This window comes from Pygocentrus nattereri, chromosome 4 (genome assembly GCF_015220715.1).
Source record: "Pygocentrus nattereri isolate fPygNat1 chromosome 4, fPygNat1.pri, whole genome shotgun sequence".
Lineage (NCBI taxonomy): Eukaryota > Metazoa > Chordata > Actinopteri > Characiformes > Serrasalmidae > Pygocentrus > Pygocentrus nattereri.
Genome location: NC_051214.1, coordinates 29,252,788 through 29,273,697, shown reverse-complemented (window position 1 = coordinate 29,273,697; position 20,910 = coordinate 29,252,788). Strand labels below are relative to the sequence as shown.

The 20,910-nt window shown below is 44.1% G+C and overlaps 2 protein-coding genes across 2 annotated transcripts; one reads left to right on the top strand and one right to left on the bottom strand.

Moving 5' to 3' along the window:
* Positions 1 to 5,030: 5,030 nt before the first annotated feature.
* Positions 5,031 to 20,880, top strand: pcsk9 (proprotein convertase subtilisin/kexin type 9). Its single transcript, XM_017689061.2, has 12 exons — positions 5,031 to 5,296; positions 9,728 to 9,919; positions 10,052 to 10,175; positions 10,660 to 10,793; positions 11,867 to 12,008; positions 12,604 to 12,800; positions 13,543 to 13,726; positions 15,182 to 15,355; positions 15,524 to 15,672; positions 16,322 to 16,487; positions 18,429 to 18,601; positions 19,567 to 20,880. Exons 1-12 carry the CDS (start codon positions 5,123 to 5,125, stop codon positions 19,777 to 19,779), a joined length of 2,022 nt encoding a protein of 673 aa, XP_017544550.1. The 5' UTR covers positions 5,031 to 5,122; the 3' UTR covers positions 19,780 to 20,880.
* Positions 8,352 to 9,346, bottom strand: LOC119263276 (vicilin-like seed storage protein At2g18540). The gene has a single exon (XM_037538140.1). The coding sequence runs from the start codon at positions 9,217 to 9,219 to the stop codon at positions 8,491 to 8,493; it is 729 nt and encodes a 242-aa protein (XP_037394037.1). The 5' UTR covers positions 9,220 to 9,346; the 3' UTR covers positions 8,352 to 8,490.
* Positions 20,881 to 20,910: the final 30 nt, after the last annotated feature.

Sequence of the window (20,910 nt, the reverse complement as noted above, 5' to 3'; positions counted from 1 at the left end):
CAGAGAAGGTGGCAGCCTTCCTGGATTTTTGGTTTCCTCTTTGCATTTTAGAGTTTTAACTTGCATTTGTGGATGCAGTGACGAGCCGTTTTCACAGACAGTGGTTTTAAGAAGTGTTTCTGATCCCATGCAGTGATTTCCACTACAGAATCACATATGTTTTAATGCAGTGCAGCCTGAGGGCCCAAAGATCATGAATGGTTTTCGGCCTTGTCCCTTGCATACAGAGATTTCTCCAGATTCTCTCATATTATGTACCATAGATGATAAATTTTTGCTATTTTATATTGAGAAACGTTATTCTTGAATTGTTGCACTATTTGCCTGTGCAGGCTTTCACAGAATGGTGAACCCCTCCTCATGTTTACTTCTGAAAGACTTTTTTATAATCACATTACTGACCTGTTTTTTTAGCATTACATAATTTTACCATCCTTTTGTTGCCCATGTCCCAACTTTTTTGGAACATGTTGTTGACATAAAATTTCAAAATAGGCATATATATATATATATTTTTTAAACCATACAATTTCTCAGTTTATATAGTTTAAATGATTTACACATCATTGCATTTTGTTTTTTTATATTTTGCACAGCATCCCTTTTTTTGTAATTTGTTATTAACGCAACAAATTTAAGTATTCTTTTCCGATTTGTAAATGACCATAATAAAAGTCAAAACGTATATTAGCCTGATAGGAATCAGGCCTTGTGCAGATGTGCAAGGATGGCCCTAGAAATTATGCACAAAATAGGAAAAATGTCAACTGTGCTAGTCAGTAAGGTTGATTGTTAATATGTTAACTGTGTTACTCATGTCAGCAAGGTTACAGCACCTGTCAACTGTGTTACACTTGCACAGCCTGTGTTCCTGCAAAAGTCGTATTTTTACCTGATATTAAGCAAACTGTTAAAAAGCCGTCTGTACTTAGAAACGTTTAAGCTGTTTTAGTTGAAGTGCAGTATTTCAGCAGAGTCTAAAATAACATTCATTTTCTCTATAACTAACAAATGGATCTTTTAGAGTTTATTTCCTTGAAAATATTTTTAAAGCATTTTAGCTCAAGCTTAGAGATTGGTGAATATATTATAGTGAGGAAATATAGTACTTAGAAAACTAATTGAAAAAAATAATCCTTTATTGTACCTTTTGCATGATATCAGATGTGCCCCTAATTGCAGAATGACTTCAGTGCTAGGCTGCGGATAGTCCACCAACCAATAATATCCAGTCAACAGCGTCCTGTGGCACATAAACTGACCACTGATGAAGGATTAGAGGAGGACCAACGAAAACTGCACAGCCACAGCAGCAGATGAGCTACTGACTTGCAAGATACTAGCAAAGTAGGTGTGTCTAATGCAATGGACAGCAAGTGGACACTGTGTTTAAACCTCCAGCAGCATTGCTGTGATCCACGTGTAACAGCACAACACACACTAACATGCCACCACCATGTCAGTGTCAATGCAGTGTTGAGAATGAGCCACGACCCAAGTGGTGGTCCTGTGGGGACCTGGCTATTGATAAACAGAGTGAACAAATCATATAGAACAAATGAACTGTATAGAAGTTCTATGAGTCTGTATAGAACTGTGTCTGTATTATTAGTGTGTCTGATGAAATGAACAATGAGTGTGGATTCACTGTATGAAATACCTCATAAAATGAGTGTACGTGTCTTAATTGTTATAAAGTGGAGCTTAGTTTTCTGGTTCAACTGTGCTTTTTCCAGCACATATAGACGACTGCAATGTTGAGAAAATAACACACATACACAGGGACACGCTCAGGCAAACAGGGTTTACTTCGAGTCAATGCCCGTAACCGATTAGACTGCACATCAGAACATGCTCATCACCCCTAGCAACCCATCCACTGCTGGATGGTGCAGCTCAGTGAAATTTAATCACTCAGTAACAGGTGTTCTTCATTTGCTTAGAGCACCGTCTAAGTGCACATTACACAGCAAATTTCCTCCAGATATTTTCTCCTTGTTTTACTGAAACAGAACTAAGTGCTCCTGCTCTTTTCCACTGGTGCCGTGAAGGTGTGGGTTCTACATTTTTAGCTGTAATAACAGAAAGTGGCATATATTCAGCACAGGCTCAAAGTCCATATGCCCAAAGTTTGTAGACACCTGCATATTGAGTGTTTCTCCTACATTTTAGGGTATTAATAGGGAATGTTTCCCCCCTTTGCTGCAGTAACAGCCTTTACTCTTCAGGAAGGCACTAGATTTTGGAACGCTGCTGTGAGGATTTGACTGCATTCAGCCCCATGAGCATTAGTGAGGTTGGGTACTCATGCTGGATGGTAATATGTTGCTGCCTCTCGTCATGTTAGTTCTTTCATCAGCGTTTTAATCCCTCCAACAAAACTTGCAGCAATTACTATAAACATTTACACCCATCACTTTAGCATTAAAGACGGGCAGATAAGCATCATAAGTTACATAAGCTCTCTTTCTGGAGGTGCAGCTGGCAGTGCTGCCATTTTCCTTTCATTAAATATTAAAGTAATCCAATTAAAGTAGCCACAGTTTTGAGTTTTAACTTCAAGCATCTCACAATGGGTGATCATGCCATTTTTAAAGACAGTCCTCATATCTTGCTATATTTGCTATATTACTAAGGCGAGGGTTGCCAGATCCTGCAAAAATACGCAGCCCAAAGTTTACTTAAAAGCCCACCAGAAACAGAAGCTATATCTTTTTCAAACAAGCCCAATGCGCGAAAACGCGCACTTGGCAACATTGACGGCCGGTGCGCGTGCTTCACCAAAGCGCTCCACTGCACAACAGAACCAGTGAAAGCGAAAGCGCGCGATCTGTACAGCCTTCTGCGCGCGCGTGCTGTGGTCAAAAACGTGTAAATCTCACGCGCAGATGAAGAAGAAAGCGTCAGTAATAAACATCTTAGGTGCACAGGGCATCGTTGTTTTATATGGTAGATGGGCACCTATCCAACCCCACCCCACCCCCTTAAAAAGCCTGGAGTGTATATTATGAGTGTTAATGCAAAGACCTTTAAAAGAGGTGCAATACCTAAAACACACCGGCAGGCGGCAGCACGGCACTAAATCTTGTGATAATGGGCGAGTTCACAGATTTTTCATTCCGTGGCTGAAATACAGTCATTCCGAGCGTTTGGTGTAAAATGGCTCAACGCATAGAAACTTACCGACTCAGGTTTCTTTACAGTGGCGTTGATAGGAACCAGACGTGGCGATCTTTACCACTCAAATATATTTTATTTCAAAGAACCAGTGGGCCTACAGCGATTAATGTTGATAAAGGTAAAATAGTGGAAAATCTGAAATCTTTGGGGACTCATTTGCTCCGCGTGAACCCGGCAGCCATGAGCGGATTAAAAGCGTCGCTGCTGCCTCCTTTTTCACCTTTTTCACTCTGCTGAGTCGGGAGTCCTCCGGGCCATCCAGTCCCTAAAGGCCTCTTTCCTCAGTTTTACGGCCTCCCTCACCACCGGTGTTCACAATATGGATTAACAATATGTTTCAGGCCAAAACTTTATCACTAAACTGTCACAAAACAATGTCTCAGGCAGCGAATTTCCCACTATGTGTAACAACATCCCGTGAGGGAGCTTTTAGAGCAGCGGTGTCAAACCCAACCACTAACTTCTAACTTAGGGCTTAATAAAAAAAAAAACAGCAAATCTGTGGACAATTGTTTATTCAAAATATGTCAAAACTGCAACAGCGCAATAGGCATCGAATACTTATTCAAAAATAATTCTAAATAAAAATAATTTGGTCTAGGTGGGGTTTTTCTGCTTGGACTAGACACCAGGCATCTTCTCTGCTGTGTAACTGAGGGCCTACACGCTGTTGTTTGGGGGTCAGAATGCACACTAAGTTGCAGTGCATGCTGGGGACTGTAGTGCATCTCATGGTGAAACAGAACATTAAAATAGTGTCACGGCCGTCACTAGGGGGGTTAGAGGAAATAAGCCAGTGTGAACAACTGACTCAGTACGTTACTAGAACTAAGCACTTCACACCAAACCGCTCTGAACGACTTTATTTACCATTTATTTGTGCAGAAACTACGGCGGAGCTCCCCTTTTAGCCCCGTGTCACCTGGAGGGATAAGGATACAGCTCACTGAACTCAGTCCAGCAGCCAGCGCGCTGGGTCAGTCACGCGACGGTCAGTAGCTAACCGTCATTCACAGCTACAGCAGAGAGGAAACCCCGGATTTAAGCGAATTACGGTTTTAGGCTGAGATGTGTTCGTATCAAGTACAGTATGAATAATAAATGAAAAGATATAAATAATAAAAGTCCCTGAGGTGGCTGTATGAAGCTGCTGCAACATTAAAATATAGCACTGAGGGGAATACGTCACAGTCACGTCCCCCACCTAAAGGCTCTGGTGTCCCACCCCAGCGACAGCATGGACGCTGAGAGATGCCGGTTTTGTTTGTTTACTTGAGCCACTTTCGAAGCACTTCTGCAAAAATCGCTCTGAAAAAAAAATCAGACTTCTATTCACAACTGAATGTGGATTTTTTGTTTTGATAAAAAAAAAAGCTGATATCAAAACAAACTCTGCTGTCCAGTTGGACCAAAAGAATACACGTTATGTGATGAATTAAATGATTAAAAACGCTAAACTTTTTGCCCCCGCATGTGCTCAGAGAACCTCTTCTGATATGGAAATGAACAGGCAGGCAACTCAAAAAGCGTTTATTCTTTGCTGTGTTTGAGAGAAGAAAAGCTGTACGTTTCATGCCCGGTCACTTTAAACCCATAAAGCCTGGTTCTAACATTAGAGCTCATCTAGAACTCTAAACGGCAGGCAGGGCCAGGACAACAGGTCGAATCCTACAAGTGTGAGAAAGTTGCCCTCCAGCTCCGGGGGGCCTTTCCCGCTGTAACCCGACTCCAGCCAACAGGTGAGGTTATATACGCAGAGATGGTGCGATCCGAGCGCGGTGGCGTGAGCCGTGAACACGTCATGACCCCGCCTTAAAGCGGAGAGCCAATCAGAGGTTCGAATCAGTCCCTCAGTAACCCCAACATGCACTAGACTTCAAAGTCCCACAGACGCGCGCTGCAGCTGACCTGAGCCGGTGTGGCTGTCCATAGCTGTGCAGGAATGAGGCGTCTGTTGGCTCTCGCGCTGCTGCTGCTGATGCACGCGGCGGCGATGGAGGTTCACGAGGAAGACTACACCGAGGAGGACGAGATGATCCTGTCCCTGATCCGCAAGGACGACTCCCAGCCTGAGCTCGAGTCGGCGCCGTCCGGCCAATTCCTCAGGTGCACCAAGGTAAGACCCCAGCTGAGACAAGAGAGTCCAAAGTATCCGGACACCTGAATTCACCTGCTTTAAGCTGCATTACTCAATTGCGCACGCGCAGCTTGTACAATCTCTATAGAAAAGCGCTGGCAATAGACCGGGGCGCCCTAGAGCAGCCGCACCTGAGCCTAAGGTCACTGTGTCCGTACAACCCGCAAGCACTGGGCTGTGGAGCAGTGGGGCTGTTTTGGAGTGATGGAGCACCACTTAGAAGAGCTGGAGAGGAGTTTGAGATCCAGAACTAATCGTCCTACATCAGTACCTCACTGTTAATACTCCTGAACATATAATATATATCCTGAATATATATATATATATATATATATATATATATATATATATATATATATATATATATATATATATATATATATAATGTACATGTATGCATGCATGCATGTATGTATGTATGTATGTATGTATGTGTATATATATATATATATATATATATATATATATATATGTATATGTATATGTATGTGTATGTGTGTGTGTATTTTTTAATAATGTATCCATTCACTTCTATATTAAATTAAAACATTATAAAGTTACGTTTTTGGAGATTTGGTTTTTGGTTTTGTTCCGACTACAGCGACATATAAATACTGTCTATTGTTGGCAAACATTATTTTTATATGACCATGTTTTATCATTTAGACTGTACGTTTTAGGTCTGACCTGTAAATGATTTCGTAGCATGCTTTCTTTTAGCTGATATATAAAGGTCTCCAACAATGTCTGGATAAATGTACTGCTGTTCTGGTATTTAGGTTACTTCTCTTAATACGTTTCTTCTCTCGCTCTTCCGTCCTGCTGTTCCATCTCTGCTCTGTTCGGCTCTTTTCTTCTCTCTCTCTTCTCTCCTGCTGTTCTGTCTCTGCGTTGTTCGGCTGTTTTTTTCTCTCTCTCTTCCCTCCTGCTGTTCTGTCTCTGCGCTGTTCGGCTGTTTTTTTCTCTCTCTCTTCCCTCCTGCTGTTCTGTCTCTGCGCTGTTCGGCTGTTTTTTTCTCTCTCTCTTCCCTCCTTCTGTTCTGTCTCTGCGCTGTTCGGCTGTTTTTTTCTCTCTCTCTTCCCTCCTTCTGTTCTGTCTCTGCGCTGTTTGGCTCGTTTCTCCTCTCGCTCTTCCCTCCAGCTGTTCCGTCTCTGCGCTGTTCGGCTCTTTTCTTCTCTCGCTCTTCCCTCCAGCTGTTCCGTCTCTGCGCTGTTCGGCTTGTTTCTTCTCTCGCTCTTCCCTCCTGCTGTTCCGTCTCTGCGCTGTTCGGCTCGTTTCTTCTCTCGCTCTTCCCTCCTGCTGTTCCGTCTCTGCGCTGTTCGGCTCGTTTCTTCTCTCGCTCTTCCCTCCTTCTGTTCCATCTCTGCCCTGTTCGGCTCTTTTCTTCTCTCGCTCTTCCCTCCAGCTGTTCCGTCTCTGTGCTGTTCGGCTCGTTTCTTCTCTCGTTCTTTCCTCCTGCTGTTCTGTCTCTGCGCTGTTCGGCTCATTTCTTCTCTCGCTCTTCCCTCCTGCTGTTCTGTCGCCGCTCTGTTCGGCTCGTTTCTTGTCTCGCTCTGTTCGGCTCGTTTCTTGTCTCTGCGCTGTTCGGCTCGTTTCTTCTCTCGCTCCTCCCTCCTGCTGTTCCGTCTCTGCGCTGTTCGGCTCGTTTCTTCTCTCGCTCTTCCCTCCTGCTGTTCTGTCTTGCTCTTCCCTCCTGCTGTTCCGTCTCTGCGCTGTTCGGCTCGTTTCTTCTCTCGCTCTTCCCTCCTGCTGTTCTGTCTTGCTCTTCCCTCCTGCTGTTCCGTCTCTGCGCTGTTAGGCCCGTTTTTTCTCTCGCTCTTCCCTCCTGCTGTTCTGTCTCTGCGCTGTTCGGCTCTTTTCTTCTCTCGCTCTTCCCTCCTGCTGTTCCGTCTCTGCGCTGTTCGGCTCTTTTCTTCTCTCGCTCTTCCCTCCTGCTGTTCCGTCTCTGCGCTGTTCGGCTCTTCTCTTCTCTCGCTCTTCCCTCCTGCTGTTCCGTCTCTGCGCTGTTCGGCTCTTCTCTTCTCTCGCTCTTCCCTCCTGCTGTTCCGTCTCTGCGCTGTTCGGCTCTTTTCTTCTCTCGCTCTTCCCTCCTGCTGTTCCGTCTCTGCGCTGTTCGGCTCTTTTCTTCTCTCGCTCTTCCCTCCTGCTGTTCCGTCTCTGCGCTGTTCGGCTCTTTTCTTCTCTCGCTCTTCCCTCCTGCTGTTCCGTCTCTGCGCTGTTCGGCTCTTTTCTTCTCTCGCTCTTCCCTCCTGCTGTTCCGTCTCTGCGCTGTTCGGCTCTTTTCTTCTCTCGCTCTTCCCTCCTGCTGTTCCGTCTCTGCGCTGTTCGGCTCTTTTCTTCTCTCGCTCTTCCCTCCTGCTGTTCCGTCTCTGCGCTGTTCGGCTCTTTTCTTCTCTCGCTCTTCCCTCCTGCTGTTCCGTCTCTGCGCTGTTCGGCTCTTTTCTTCTCTCGCTCTTCCCTCCTGCTGTTCTGTCTCCGCTGTTCGGCTTGTTTCCTCCCTCCTGCTGTTCCGTTTCTGCGCTGTTCGGCTTGTTTCTTCTGTCGCTCTTCCCTCCTGCTGTTCTGTCTCTGCGCTGTTCGGTTCGTTTCTTCTCTCGCTCCTCCCTCCTGCTGTTCTGTCTCTGCGCTGTTCGGTTCGTTTCTTCTCTCGCTCCTCCCTCCTGCTGTTCTGTCTCTGCGCTGTTCGGTTCGTTTCTTCTCTCGCTCCTCCCTCCTGCTGTTCTGTCTCTGCGCTGTTCAGTTCGTTTCTTCTCTCGCTCTTCCCTCCTGCTGTTCTGTCTTGCTCTTCCCTCCTGCTGTTCCGTCTCTGCGCTGTTCAGTTCGTTTCTTCTTTCGCTCTTCCCTCCTGCTGTTCCGTCTCTGCGCTGTTCGCCTCTTTTCTTCTCTCGCTCTTCCCTCCTGCTGTTCCGTCTCTGCGCTGTTCGGCTCTTTTCTTCTCTCGCTCTTCCCTCCTGCTGTTCCGTCTCTGCGCTGTTCGCCTCGTTTCTTCTCTCTCTCTTTCCTCCTGCTGTTCTGTCTCCGCTGTTCGGCTTGTTTCCTCCTTCCTGCTGTTCCGTCTCTGCGCTGTTCGGCTTGTTTCTTCTGTCGCTCTTCCCTCCTGCTGTTCTGTCTCTGCGCTGTTCGGTTCGTTTCTTCTCTCGCTCCTCCCTCCTGCTGTTCCGTCTCTGCGCTGTTCAGTTCGTTTCTTCTCTCGCTCTTCCCTCCTGCTGTTCTGTCTTGCTCTTCCCTCCTGCTGTTCTGTCTCTGCGCTGTTCAGTTCGTTTCTTCTTTCGCTCTTCCCTCCTGCTGTTCTGTCTCCGCTGTTTGGCTTGTTTCTTCTCTCGCTTTTCCCTTCTGCTGTTCCGTCTCTGCGCTGTTCGGCTCTTTTCTTCTCTCGCTCTTCCCTCCTGCTGTTCCGTCTCTGCGCTGTTCGGCTCGTTTCTCCTCTCGCTCTTCCCTCCTGCTGTTCCGTCTCTGCGCTGTTCAGTTCGTTTCTTCTCTCGCTGTTCCCTCCTGCTGGTCCGTCTCGCGCTTCCCTTCTGTTGTTCCGTCGACCGCTCTGTTCGGCTCGTTTTTTCTCTCTCTCTTCGCTCCTTCTGTTCCGTCTCTGTGCTGTTCGGCTCTTTTCTTCTGTTGCTCTTCCCTCCTGCTGTTCTGTCTCTGCGCTGTTCAGGTCGTTTCTTCTCTCGCTCTTCCCTCCTGCTGTTCCGTCTCTGCGCTGTTCGGCTCTTTTCTTCTCTCGCTCTTCCCTCCTGCTGTTCCGTCTCTGCGCTGTTCAGCTCGTTTCTTCTCTCGCTCTTCCCTCCTGCTGTTCCGTCTCTGCGCTGTTCAGCTCGTTTCTTCTCTCGCTCTTCCCTCCTGCTGTTCCGTCTCTGCGCTGTTCGGCTCGTTTCTTCTCTCGCTCTTCCCTCCTTCTGTTCCATCTCTGCGCTGTTCGGCTCTTTTCTTCTCTCGCTCTTCCCTCCTTCTGTTCCATCTCTGCCCTGTTCGGCTCTTTTCTTCTCTCGCTCTTCCCTCCTTCTGTTCCATCTCTGCCCTGTTCGGCTCTTTTCTTCTCTCGCTCTTCCCTCCTGCTGTTCTGTCTCTGTGCTGTTCGGCTCGTTTCTTCTCTCGTTCTTTCCTCCTACTGTTCCGTCTCTGCGCTGTTCAGTTCGTTTCTTCTCTCGCTCTTCCCTCCTGCTGTTTCGTCTCGCGCTTCCCTCCTGCTGTTCCGTCTCTGCGCTGTTCAGCTGTTTTTTTCTCTCTCTCTTCCCTCCTTCTGTTCTGTCTCTGCGCTGTTCGGCTCGTTTCTTCTCTCGCTCTTCCCTCCTTCTGTTCCGTCTCTGCGCTGTTCAGCTCGTTTCTTCTCTCGCTCTTCCCTCCTGTTGTTCCGGCTCTGCGCTGTTCGGCTCGTTTCTTTTCTCACTCTTCCCTCTTACTGTTCCCCTGCAGGCCGCGTGGCGCGTGCCCGGTCACTACATCGTGGTGCTGCGAAGCGGGACGCACGAGAACCAGGTTGCGCGCACTATGCGCGCGCTGAGAGCCAAAGCGGCGAGGCGCGGCTATCTGACAGAGATCACGCGTACTTACTCTGGAGCTGTGCGAGGGTTCCTGGTGAAGATGAGCAGCGATGTCCTGCACATGGTAACCCCCCCCCCTTCCCTCCTCCCCCTCCACGCGCCCCACTGTAACAGCGAGAGTTGAGAGAAGCCTCACAGTATCATCGCTCTGTGTGTGTGTGTGTGTGTGTGTGTGTGTGTGTGTGTGTGCGTGCAGGCGCTAAAGCTGCCTCATGTGGATTATATCGAAGAGGACTCGACGGTGTTTGTGCAAGGCTTGCCATGGAACCTGGAGCGCATCATCCAGACCAAGAACCAGAGCGGAAAATACACACCACCCAGTGAGAACACACGCGCACACACACACACACACACGCACGCACACAGAACTTACACAATGCTGTATTGTGATATCTCTTTCCAGTTGTAGAGATATGGAGATAATGGACACTGATGACAGGGAATTTTGATATATTTAAGAAAAAAACTTAAATTCTTAAGACACAGTTAGCAACTGCAATTAATACCACTTACTGGGGACTTTTTTAGGACATTTTTAGTAGGTGCTCTGTGTCTGGAAAATGTCTACAGCTACACCTTAAGCAAACAAAAAGCAAATCATAGATAGGTGATTTCCACGCTCAGACACAGTTACTAAACCTGCCAATTAACAGACGAGTTTAATCAGGTGTGTTTGAGCAGGGAAATGACCAAACTGTGCTGGCCCTCCAGGTCCGGAATGAAATAGCCCTGCTTTAGGGGATTGTTGTACCACTTCTGAAACTAGTACATGAGTGTGTCTGAGAACTGTATGTGCATGTGTAGATGATGGAGCTCAGGTGGGGCTGTACCTCATGGACACCAGCGTGCAGACCAGTCACCGTGAGATCGAGGGCAGAGTGATGGTGACAGACTTCAACAGTGTGCCAGAGGAGGATGGGGTCAGAGTTCACAGACAAGTCAGTGACCTAAGAAGTAGATGGGTCAGCAGAGAGAGACGAGCAACATGAAAGAAGCTGCTTTAAATAGTCAACAGTAAACTCTACTCTATTTATAATTGAATATTGTATATTCAATATATGAATGCTGTGCTTATTGTACTGTATTATAACAAAGTCTCGCAGTTCAAGATTAGAAAGAACAGGTGGCAATAGAGATTGTGTAGCATGCCATTTGCCACAAGAAGTGTGTTTTATATTTGATGCAGCCACCATGAAGGCTTGGAAAAATTTCCAGGAATACACAAAGTTGTCCATCTTCCTATAATTAGCATTACATCAGGAACATGATTTCAGAGTGTTGCTCTCTCTCTCAGATAGCATGCTTCAATTGTTCTATAGCCTCCACCCTCAAGAGTTCAGATCCAATACATCTGTTTCTGATCTTCAGATGCCCGTAAAGGCCTTCATCACCTGGATCAGGTGTTAGATTAGGGTTGGAGCTAAACCTTGCAGGGTGTTAGATTTCCAGGACCAGGACTGGGCCCCACTGGTCTATAGTCATTAAATTATGTGCCCTATTCTATGTCCTGTCATTGATTAGTAAGCCAAAAACCTGTGACTGCTCAAATAAGTCCAATCAGGGTCTTAATGTCTACAGGCATTTGTTCTAATCATGCTGAATTTCAGAATGACCTAATTAGGTTCCCTTCGTTATTATGCCAGAGAGGACATCATTTCAATCAGAAAGTGCTGCGCAATAAGCAGTAATATCTTTATAACGGATATCGCTGTTTCTAAAATCTGATTGGCTGAGCCGCAGTCAAAGTCGTAAAATACATGATATCATACACTTATGACTGCACACATCAACTGAATTCTCTCAATGTTGAAAATCTTTGACTGTTATGTTGCTTGGCAATCACAGTATAATGTTAAGAATCTAAAATACTTGGCAGATGAATTTTTTTACCGTGATGATTATTAATATGTATTTTTTGAATGTCAAGAATTCATGTAGTATTTTTTTTCTCCACTTCATTTTATGTCTGCCCTTTGATCATTGTAAAATCACTGTAATGCATCTACTGCAGACCAATCAGTGTGACAGTCACGGCACACACACAGCAGGGGTGGTAAGCGGGCGAGACTCGGGCGTGGCACGTGGCGTCAGTGTGAACAGCGTGCGAGTGCTCAACTGCCAGGGCAAAGGCACAGTTTCAGGAGTTCTGGCAGGTAAACAGAAACAAAACCTGGTGAATAATTGTGTTATTCTTGACAGCATGCTATTATGGCTTCAGTTTACACATGAACAAAATACAAAAGGCTGAATATGCAATGTACAAGTTACTGTTATAAGAAAGTTTAGATTTGTTTTGTGCTGTGTTGAAAGCTTTCATCCCTCTTTCTGCAGTACAGCAGTATTTATTCGGCTCTTGCTGGTTTGAAGATAAATACTAGTACTGTGTTTTTACCGCTACGTGTTAGGAGTGCAGGACACTTCACTTTGCAGTATACTTCTGACACAGACTACTTCTGTTTTTGTGTCTTCTTTCATAAAGTAATTTTTATACAGTATTTCCAATGTTCCTATACTGATTGCTCCAATCTTGTTTTGTCCAATCTCAGTTTGACTTTTGTAATCTGATTACATATTACAGATTACTTCAATCAACCTTTATTTGTGGTAGTGTACATTTGAGGGAGACCCTCATTTACAATGTAGCCAAGCCACTACAGAAATCATGTAGTCTGTTATTACAATGCTGGTGATAATGAGTAGAAAACAATAATTTGTGCAGCCCTAAGAAAAACTGTCATTTTCCCACAGGTCTGGAGTACATTCGTGCATCTCTGCAGGTTCAGCCCATCAGTCCTGTGATCATATTGCTACCATTTGCAGGGGGGTTCAGTCGTACTCTGAACACTGCTTGTCGTGAGATGGTTCGGTCTGGTGCAGTTCTTATAGCTGCAGCAGGAAACTACCAGGATGATGCCTGTCTGTACTCACCAGCCTCAGAGCCTGAGGTACCTCTGACTGTTCTATATTTTCAGACTCAGATGACTGCTTGCACAAAGTTAACCATTTTTAAACAGTAATTTTTAAACCAGTGGTTCTCAAACTGGTCCTCAGGGACCCCCCACAACATATAGGGTTAGAGAAAAATATGGACCGTCTTGGGGTTCCTGAGGACTGATTTGAAAACCACTGCTGGCCACTTCAATAGATGCACTTTCAGATAGATATGAATAGATAGCTTTGGTTTTGCACAGTTCGTATTAGCCATCCTCTAGCTTTTTATCAGAGGAAACTTCAGTAACTGACTGTAGAATAGTCAATGACTGGATATTTTTGACCACTCTATGCCTCAGCACCTTGTGTAAAGACCCCCACCCTATTGCATTCTACCATGTCAGTGTCACTGTGGTGTTGAGAATGGTTCATCTTCTAGCTAGCATCTGTTCAATAGCGATCCTGTAGTCACAAACTGAATCAGCTAGGGATTGCTGACAAAACCTGTGTGGCTCACAGTTCTCCTTAATAGAAATTGTTCATCATAACAATATTATAAAGTAATTTTACTTTTGATACTTATGAAGAACATTTTACTCAAGCACTGAAGTACTGTACTTTGTCCACTCCTGCTACAAAGTGAGTAAGGTGGACGGCATAAAGTAGCCAGTAAGTGGAAGTGCAAAGTAGGTGCAAAATAAGGACGTGTATTCCAATTATTATTATTATTATTATTATTACCTTGATTATGTGTAGGTGATAACAGTGGGTGCCACCAATGCTGCTGACCAGCCGCTGAGTGCAGGGACCACAGGCACCAATGTGGGCCGCTGTGTGGATCTGTTTGCCCCTGGTGATGATATCATCAGCGCCTCCAGTGACTGTCCCACCTGTTTTACCACCAAGAGCGGCACATCACAGGCAGCTGCACTCGTTGCCGGTTAGCACACGATAACAGCAATTCACAGTTGTAAAGGCACACAAGAAATATTGTGAAAATCCATTTTACAAGCAGAGGAATCATCTTTGTTGTAACAAATATACTATAATTCCAAAAGTATTCACTCACCCATCCAAATCATTGCATTTAGGTGTTCCAATCACTTCCATGGCCATATAACCAAGCACCTAGGCCTGCAGACTGCTTCTATAAACATTTATGAAAGAATGGGTCGCTCTCAGGAGTTCAGTGAATTCCAGTGTGGTACAGTGATAGGATGCCACCTGTGTAAGTCCAGTCATGAAATTTCCTCAATACTAAATATTCCACAGTCAACTGTCAGTGGTATTATAACAAAGTGGAAGCGATTGGGAACGACAGCAACTCCGTCATGATGTGGTAGAAAACTTAAAATGACAGAGATGCTGAGCAGCATAGTGAGCAGAGGTTGCCAACTTTCTGTACAGTCAATTGCTACAAACTTCATGTGGCCTTCAGATTAGCTCAAGAACAGTGTAGAGAGCTTCACGAAATGGGTTTCCATGGCCGAGCAGCTACATCCAAGCTTATCACCAAGTGTAATGCAAAGTGTCAAATGCAGTGGTGTAAAGCGCCGCCACTGGACTCTAGAGCAGTGGAGACGTGTTCTCTGGAGTGACTAATTATGTTTCTACATCTGGCAATCCGATGGACGAGTCTGGGTTTAGCGGTTGCCAGGAGAACGGTACTTGTTTGACTGCACTGTACCAAGAGTAAAGTTTGGTGAAGGGGGGTTACAGTGTGGGGTTGTTTTCAGGAGTTGGGCTCGGCCCCTTAGTTCCTGTGAAAGGAACTCCTAATGCTTCAGCAGACCAAGAGATTTTGGACAATTCCATGTTCCCCAGTTTGGGGATGGCCCCTTCCTGTTCCAACATGACTGTGCACCTGTGCACAAAGCAAGGTCCATAAAGACATGGATGAGTGAGCTTGGTGTGGAAGAACTTGACTGGCCTGCACAAAGTCCTGACCTCAACCTGATAGAAAACCTTTGGGATGATTTAGAGCGGACACTGCAAGCCAGGCCTTCTAGTCCAACATCAGTGTCTGACCTCACAAATGCGCTTCTAGAAGAACGGTCATAAATTCCCATAAACACACACCTAAACTTTGTGGAAAGCCTTCCCAAAAGAGTTGAAGCTGTTATAGATGCAAAGGGTGTGCTGCCATTGTATTAAACCCTAAGGATTAAGAAGGGGATCTCACTTAATTTCATATGCATGTGAAGGCTGACGAGCGAATACTTTTGGCAATATAGTGTATCTGAAGTGGTAACTTCATAGAAAAAGCAAAAAACAAAGTTCAATGTAATTATTTGGCATTACTAAATGATGTACATGCATTAACAATCTATTGCTGTTAATTTACCTGCTGTGTGTGTGTGTGTGTGTGTGTGTGTGTGTGTGTGTGTGAGATCAGGTATAGCTGCGGTCCTTCTGAACGCAAACCCCAAAGCCAGCCCTGCTGACGTGCTCCAGCTGCTACGTCATCACTCAGTCCAGCAGGTGATGAATCCAGACTCTCTCCCTGCAGAACACCGCCTCACTACCCCTAACGTGGTGGCTGCCCTGCCCAAAACTACTGCACCTTCAGGTCGGTCCCTACAAGTGTTAATATTTAATCCCATTATGTAATCACACAGACAGCAAGATGAATTGAACTTGATTTACTCAGTGATCTACACTCTTGCTTGGGCACATTTTTACAGGTTTCATGATCAGACCATAATTTTAAGGCCTGAATTTGATTATCTGTTTCTAGGCAATCCTCTGCTGTGTCGCTCTGTTTGGTCAGAGAAGTCAGGGGTCGCAATCTCCGATACAGTAGTGGCTCACTGTCGTCAGGGTGAAGAGATGTTCAGCTGCTCCAGCTATTCACCAAACGGAGCCCGAGCTGGAGAAAGAATAGAGGTGAGAAAGAGAGCCTATCACACTGAACTCACTTTGTTACTTATTATGGGTTTGAGTTGGTTTGAAGCTGTTTTATCTCAAATTTCTTACCTGCAGTGCAATCATCATTGCTATAAAACTAGTCTCTAACACAATATATGGGGAATAGTTTGGGAAAAAATTTGGCAATTTACTCATTAGGATGGATGGATGGATGGATGGATACTTTATTGATCCCAAAGGAAATTTAGCACTCAGTAGCAGACACACAACACTATACAGTAACTGTAAACGGGTGTAGACATATAACAAGAATAAATATACCAGATCCTATCTACAGGTATATGTACAAATAGAAAAAATACAACAGTCTGTGATATTATCTATAACCTGAGATGAGAGATGCAGTGCAATAATGACTGTACCAAAATTTACAGATGACTGCATATAATGACCAACGAATGAATAAATAAATGTGCATATATTGTACCCAATAAAGTGTCTAATGTCCAGATGTGCAAGATGCACAATGAGCTACGCAGAAAGTGCAATACGTGCCGCACGCTGTCTATATGTGCAGATGAATAGAGAAACACAAGATAAGCATGAGATTCAGTCCTCCTCTCTCTCCACCCTTCATACTGCTTGACTGGCTTTTGTCTGGTGTCAGGTGAGGGATGGGCAAAAGCATTGTGTGGCACACAATGGCATTGGAGGAGAGGGTGTGTATGCCATAGCCCGCTGCTGCACAGGGAACAATGTGCAGTGCCAAGCCCATGCCAGCCCTCAGACAGGCATGGACGCAGAGTGCCCCAGCCCAGAGCATCAGCTCACAGGTAAGAATGGAGCTATAGTCTTCTGACTTTATTTTTCACTACTCTAATTCAATACTTTATCACCTGTCTTCAAGTTGATTCTGACTCCTGGTGACCATATGGATAGTGTTTCTCCAAAATATCCTGTCTTCTATTTGGGTCTTTAGTGTTCCGATTGCATGGTTCATGATTGCTGTACATCCATCCATCTTTGAGCTTATTGTCCTTTTCCTCTTTTACATTCAACTGTCCCAAGCATAGTGGTATTTTTAAGTGAACTGGCTCTCAGAATATGTTCAAAATAAGATTTAGTTCAGATTTTTCCTGTCTTGGTTGTTTGTGGTCCAGCCTTCACATCTATCAGAACCAGTGGTGGACAAAGTACACAAATCATGTACTTAAGTTGAAGTAGATACCCAAGGTAAAATATTACTCCAGTAAAAGCTGAACTCCTCCCTTTAGACCTCCACTTGAGTAGAAAAGTATTTGCCTTCAAATGTACTTAAGTACTGAAAGTGAAAGTACTAAAAGATTAATTATGGCTCTAATTAATCAGCTCATTGTAGGTGAAAATACTCTAGTGTGAATGATGTCTATAAACATGATCATAAGCACAAAACACTGAAGGCAAACAATTTCCATCAGGTAGAACCGAGTGGCTCTGAAATCACTTTTTGTGAACAAAGTTTGTTTCAGATTTATTTTCAACTTCATTACAATTTTAAGCTTAATACAAACTTGCTTTAAACAGTTTCACAAATTCACCTTTACTATATTGATCTGTAGGTCTCTGTTCATAAACATAAACTAGCATAAACAAATTTACTATACAATGAAAGTGTTTGTATAAATTCAGAACAGCCAGTCCACTGCATGTATGTTCACATTTCTATATTGTGGTCTATTTACACAAAGTTAGGTTAGTTCCATCACTTATGTTGAATAGACCCAAATTTTTACTTTGCTGCACTGATGTTGAACCGTGTGCTGCACTGGGTCGGTATGACCAACAGGTCAAAACAAAGTGTGCACTGTGTCCTGATTGGTGTTCTTGCCTTGTGCTTCCTTCGTTTTGACATGTTGCGTTTTTATACACACAGAAACCAAAAGGAACGACAGCTTTCACATAATGTAGTGGAGCACAGAGTAAGGTATCTGACTTTGAAATGTAGTGGAGTGAAAGTAGAAAATCACCCAAAATGGAAAACCTCAGTAAAGTACAGATACACGAAAAAACTACTTAAGCACAGAAACGAATTACATTTACATACTTACTGTCTACCACTGATCAGAACCACAGAGAAGACCATAGTCTTGACAATTCTGATGTTTGTCTGTAGAGATAAATTGTTGCATTTCAAGATATTTTTAAGCTTCTTCATTGTGTTGAGCACCAATTGCTATCAGTTTTCTGTAGTGGAATTTCTGATATGAATAATTGATCAGAGTAGGAAAAAGCTGTCCACCACTTCCACATCTTCTCTAGCAGTGGTAAAGTAGTGGAAAATGTCATGATGAATAGATCAACAGCAAGGATGCAAAATTTCATTACATTAACTTACATTGGGAGTTAAGAATGTTTTTCCCTTCCTTTGTTCACACAGCAATATGATTATAAGACTACTGTTTACATATGATACATGCAAAATAGGCTACATCCAGCACATACTAGCATGTCAAAATACTACACCACCAATACTAGTGCAATGGTTAGTACAGTTTGTATAGTATAATATAACAGAATGTGATTTTGAATGCAGCCATGCGGTTGGACTCGCATGTTTAGGTGTCCATAGTATCTCAGTGTTGTTCTCCTATTGTCAGTGTAGCCAAAAAGTCCACATTAACTTGACTTGTAGCCAGAACTGTAACTGCCTGTCTTTGTGTCTGCATCTGTTGGTCCATCTCTCTGTCTGTGTGTGTGCCTGCATGCTGGGTAACATCTGTCATTTCTTCCTGCAGGCTGCAGCTCTCACTTTGAGTCCGGAGGCGTGGCTGACCCCATGAGGCCTCTCCACGGCAACCGTAAGGCGTGTCCTGCCAGAACTCGTATGACATCGTATGCTTCCTGTTGCCACGCCCTCAGTCTGGAGTGCAGATTGAATGAGCATTACCCCTCTGGCTTTACGGAGCAGGTGAGCTCCTACCTAAACTTTTCATACAACACCACACAAATGCATCATGTGCAAGTCCAAACGGCACTTTATCACAAATGACCAGCCTTAAAGGAACAGTTTATCAAAACTCACATTTACAGTTTCCCCCTGCCCCAAATGTGGTCACTCAGGCAAGACATGTTTAAGTGCTTGAAGTTCGCTTCGTTCGTTTTGCACTTGAACTATGCAGTTAATTTAGCCATATGATACATGGTTGTCTATAAAAAATGTACAAAAGTACGGACAAAATTCAGGTTTAAGAGAGCTGCTACTGGTTTTTAGCTCCAATTCATGCTTCCTCCATGTTTATAGATAAGTGTGTCAAAAATGTTAAACCACGCTATTTGAGATTACTTAAAGTGGCACTCTGGCCCACATGAACATTGTAACCACTGATGCATTTGTTATCTGTTGTAAACACAAATGATCGCCTCCTACTGTAATGCCACAGTAGTCTCAATCTCAAGAACACTCATCTAATGATGTATCCTGAAGGTGGGTGGAACTTTTTTAGCCTCACAGCTAACATTAATGCTAAGAAGCGAAAGGTTTCTGCATTTATTAGCCTCTACATGATTGATACATTAATACATTTCTTTATCAATGCAGGGGCAGATGTTTGATAATGCATGCTGGGTATTGTAGTAAGAGACCGCTCACACTCACTATAAATATCACAAGTCATACAGTTAGCAACATGCTAAATGGTGGCTGTAAGCTGACATCGTCCTTGTAGCTCCAGCGTAAAATTAAAGAAGCAAACTTGCCATGTCTTGGCTAACTTGCTACTTTTGAGCTGAGTGGAAAACTAAATTGTTCCTGTTCCTTCAGAAATGCCTCTTGCTTGAATTCGCTCAAATGCACTTCTTTACCATACTGAGAAATGCACATACCTAATTTGGTGTTTCTATGACAATAAACCTTGACTTGTCTCTCTGTCTCAGGCGGAGGTGTCGTGCGAGGACTCGTGGACGCTGACAGGATGTAACTCTGTGTCACAGGGTTTCATCACTCATGGGGCGTATGCCCGGGGCAACACCTGTGTGGTGCGGGCGTCCGGAGAGGACAGAGGAGCTGCTGCCATTGCCATCTGCTGCAGGTATCGGCCACTTGAGCAGGCGTCCAGCAAACACAGCCACGATCAAGGCAACCAGTAATGTGCACTGCTTTATACGAGCTATTATCAGCCAGCTGTCCACTCCACATCCCCTGAACTTTGTTTCTGAGTTGCAAGTTGTGTGGAGTGACCTGCATTGTCCATTGCACTGTACAGTCCTGCTTTCACAAAAAAAGGGGGGAACGTGTTGGAGAGAGTTTGGCAATAAAAAATTGACGATTTTCCCATTATCCTCAATTTATTTGATCAGTCAAGACATGTTTGGTGTCTGAAGACTTTCCTTTAGTTTAGTACAGGAGTTAAAAGGCTCACATCAAGGTGCTACCACAGTGTGCAATGTGCATCATGTCATGAACCGTATCTAGTTGTTAAGTAACCCGAGACTTGTTCTTGTGATTGACACTGTATAGCAAACTGTTGTCTGTAAAAGTGGACACATGGACGAAATTCAGGCTACTAGTATGTTATGCTGCATTTGAGGTAGAGAATTGTCAATTTGACTTTTTACAGAAAGATCGCTTTATTGAGACCAGTTAGAGAGTGAGATTTAAAGTCTAACAATCCAGTGTTGGTTTTCATGACGTTTCAGTCTGGTATACTTAACCCTAACCAAAACACAAGGGTTCTCTGACGTGATGCCATAGATTAACCACATTTGTTTTTTTGTTTGTTTTGAAAATTCTGAAAGTTTAAATTTGTTTCATTTTAAAGAATTGTCCACTGAAAGGAAACACTCCCAAGAAACCTTTTGACACTTGTGTATGGGGATCATTACCTCTTGGTTTCAAAGCCAGCACAAAGAAAGTTTCCTTTTGGGTTTCTCTCTGCTACTAAAACTGTGGAATAAAGAAATGTTTGGCAAACCATTTCAGTTAACCATTTACTGGACCATCAGCCATGCCTAATACGTGGTCACTTGTCTCAGTGGAATACAAATCACTGTTCATGTAGTCATTTGTTAAGCCTTTTTTTAACTTTCCTTCTCATTCCAGTGATGTTCACTACGCTTCCTTTTTTATTTGCCAAATCCTGATATTTCTGGACTGACTCCATTATCAACCCTTTTTGCATGCACTGAATATATTCTCTTTTTGTAAATGTATTTTCTTGTTTTGTAAGAATAAAATGATTCACCTTCAAAGTCTTCCTTGTATTTTTCATTGTAAGAGAT